Below are 2,902 nucleotides of genomic sequence, written 5' to 3' on the forward strand. Positions count from 1 at the left end.
CCAGGGCGCTGACGAAGAAGAAGGGGATGTGGGAGATCCTCCCCGAGGACCAGCACTGCAGGGGACAGCGTGGGCAGGGCTCAGCATCCAAACAGCACAGAAATGGGGAAAACCCTTGGCGTGGAGCCCAGGCCTTGATACAGGAACTGATGAGGTTCCCCCCGAGCCCCCTTCTCTCCAGGCTGAGCCCTTTCCCCAGCTCCCTCAGCCCCCCAGAGCCCCAGGCCCTTCCCCAGCTCCATTCCCTTCTCTGGACATGCCCCAGATCCCAAAATCCTTCCTAAATTGGGGGGTCCAGACCTGGACACGGCACTCGAGGTGTGGCCAGGGGGAGAAACAATCCCCTGCTCCTGCTGGCCCCGCCAGCCCTGAGCCAGGCCAGGATTCCACCAGACTTTTTGGCCACCTGGGCACACCTGGCTCATGTCCAGCACTGCCCCTCAGTCCCTCCAGGTCCCTTCCCAGGGATCAGGGAAGGTCCAGCCCCTCTGTCCCCAAAACACAGCACCCAACCCTTGGCCTGGTTAAACCTCCTCTCCATGGAGCCCCCCATGGCTTACCCCGGTCCCAGCCCCCTTCCCAGTGCCACCAGTGTCCCCTGGGACTGGGAATGCCCCCGGAGGGACTCACCACGGTCAGGAGGGCGCCCTGAGGGAAGCAGGGGTGGAAGGAGATGAGCTGGGGCCGGGCGCCGCGCTCACCCCGCACGAAGCCGCTGTGGGGCGGGGGAACAGGCAGGGTTATGGGCTGGGAAACAGCACATTCCAGGGGACTGGACAGGCAGGGTTATGGGCTGGGAAACAGCACATTCCAGGGGACTGGGGCTGTCTGGGGTCTGAGGGGGAAACAGCACATTCCAGGGAACTGGGGCTGTCTGGGGTCTGAGGGGGAAACAGCACATTCCAGGGAACTGGGGCTGTTTGGGGTCTGAGGGGATGCACTGGGAAAGAACAACCCAAAGCCAAGGGGGCAAAGTGAGGAACCCAGTGAACCCAAACCCCCCCAAGCCCCCCTGCAATGAACCCAAACCCCCCCAAGCCCTGAGCCCCCGCTCACCAGGGCAGGAGCTCAAAGACGGGGCTGTTGCGGGTGGGGGAGACGGCCACGGCCGGCTGGCTGCCCGCGCACTCAGGGTGTCCTGTGGGGGGACAGCAGCACGAGGGCTCTCCCTTGTCCCCCCCGTCCCTTCTCCCAGGGCAGCAGCAGTCCCAGGCCAAGCAGGGAACAGGGCAGGACTGACCTCTGATGATCACAGCCAGCCTCTCCCCGGTGGGGTCCCACACCATGGAATGAACCTCTCCTCCGATCCTGCAACAGCACAATTCCCAAAACTGGGGGGCAGAGACCCTCCCTGTGCCCAGCAGCGAGGGGTGGCTGCCAGGAGGAGCAGGGACCCCCCTGTGCCCCCCAGCCAGACCCACCTCTCCTCCCCATAGAGGGTCTCGAAGGTGGTCTCGGACAGGTCTGCCACGATCGAGGCCGTCTTGGAGCCTCCCACCTGCCCCTGCATCTCCCCTGCAAGGGACAAACTCCACCAATCCCACTGCATTCCCCAGGTGATCATGCCTTTATTTCTTTCTCAGAGCAGCTGTGGCTGGGATGGAGGACAAGGGACAGCAAACACCAGGACCCCCAAGCTGGATCTGCAGCCACCGGAGTCTCCCTGAAATCCCCTCCAGACCCCACAACTGTGACTGAGGAGCAACGTGAGGGATGGAAAAACCTGAACTCCAGAGATTCCGTGCTTGGGGAGCCCAATACACCCCCTGTGTGTCCCAGCTCCTCACCCCAAAGCTGTGGGGTGGTTTGGGAACCCTGTCCCAGCCCCCAGGAAGCTCCAGGTGGGACGAACTCACCGCGGTACTCGGAGAAGGACAAGGAGTAGATGACGGACTCGCCCAGCACGGTGAAGAGCAGCCGGCTGCCATCGGGGCTCCAGCACCCTGTCTGTGGGACAGTGTCATTGTGCCACCCTGTCACCCTGCCTCTGGGACAGTGCCACCCCTGCCTGGAGTGTCTCAGACTGGAGAAAAGGAGGCTCAGGAGGGACTTCTCCCTCCACAAGTCCCTGACGGGAGGGGACAGCCAAGGGACAAGAGGACACAGCCTCAGGCAGTGCCAGGAGAGGTTCAGCTTGGATATTGGGAAGATTTCCACACAATCAGGGAAAATTTCCACAATTTCTTGGGCTGGCTGCCCAAGGCAGGGGTGGAGTCCCCGTACCTGGAGGTATTTAAAAGCCTTGTGGATGTGGCACTTGGGGACAGGGGTCAGTGGTGGCCTTGGCAGTGCCAGGGGTTGGCCCGGGTGGTCCCAGAAGGCTTTTCCAGCCTAAGTGATTCCCTGGGAGGGAAATATCCCACCCTACCTGGCAGCGTCCCTTGATGGTGGGCCAGCGCTCACAGGTCCACATCTGGGCCTCCCACACCCTGCAGGAGATGCAGGAGGCTTTAGGGAGCAGAATTCCTGGGAATCTGCCCCAATCCTGCTGCTCTGGGAATCCACAGTGCCCAGCTCCATCCCCCAGCCATTCCCCACTCTGCCCCCGCAGCAGGAGCAGGAGCAGGGGGGAGGTTTGGGATCCAGATTTTCTGCAGTGAGGATGAGGATGGGGATGAGGAGCTCACCGGAACACGGCCGAGGGGGTGGCTGCCAGCACCTTGCTGCCATCGGGGGACCAGGCCAAGTAGGTGACACCGCCACCCCCAAACCACTGCAGCTGGACACAGGTCTCGGTGGACACGTCCCACACCTGCAGGGGACACGGGGGACAACGGTGACACCGGGATTAGGGGACACAGAGGGAACATTTCAGGCCCAGGTGGCACTGCCTGTGTCCAGCCTGAGTGTCCCTGGGTGTCCCCAGAGGGTCCTCACCAGCATGGCCGTGTCCACGGGGGAC

At 62.9% G+C, this 2,902-nt stretch overlaps 1 protein-coding gene across 1 annotated transcript in view; it reads right to left on the reverse strand.

Annotated features, from left to right (window-relative positions):
- AAAS (aladin WD repeat nucleoporin) overlaps positions 1–2,902 on the reverse strand; it is a 10,188-nt gene that overhangs the window by 338 nt on the left and 6,948 nt on the right. The window contains exons 7-15 of the mRNA XM_031065310.1: positions 2,878–2,899; positions 2,628–2,752; positions 2,369–2,429; positions 1,857–1,947; positions 1,422–1,515; positions 1,241–1,308; positions 1,057–1,138; positions 631–715; positions 8–55 (exon numbers count right to left, since the gene is read on the reverse strand). Of these exons, the coding sequence (XP_030921170.1) occupies positions 8–55; positions 631–715; positions 1,057–1,138; positions 1,241–1,308; positions 1,422–1,515; positions 1,857–1,947; positions 2,369–2,429; positions 2,628–2,752; positions 2,878–2,899 (676 nt within the window). The remainder of the gene's footprint in view (positions 1–7; positions 56–630; positions 716–1,056; positions 1,139–1,240; positions 1,309–1,421; positions 1,516–1,856; positions 1,948–2,368; positions 2,430–2,627; positions 2,753–2,877; positions 2,900–2,902) is intronic.

Source organism: Geospiza fortis, unplaced genomic scaffold (assembly GCF_000277835.1).
Source record: "Geospiza fortis unplaced genomic scaffold, GeoFor_1.0 scaffold1828, whole genome shotgun sequence".
Taxonomy (NCBI): Eukaryota; Metazoa; Chordata; class Aves; order Passeriformes; family Thraupidae; genus Geospiza; species Geospiza fortis.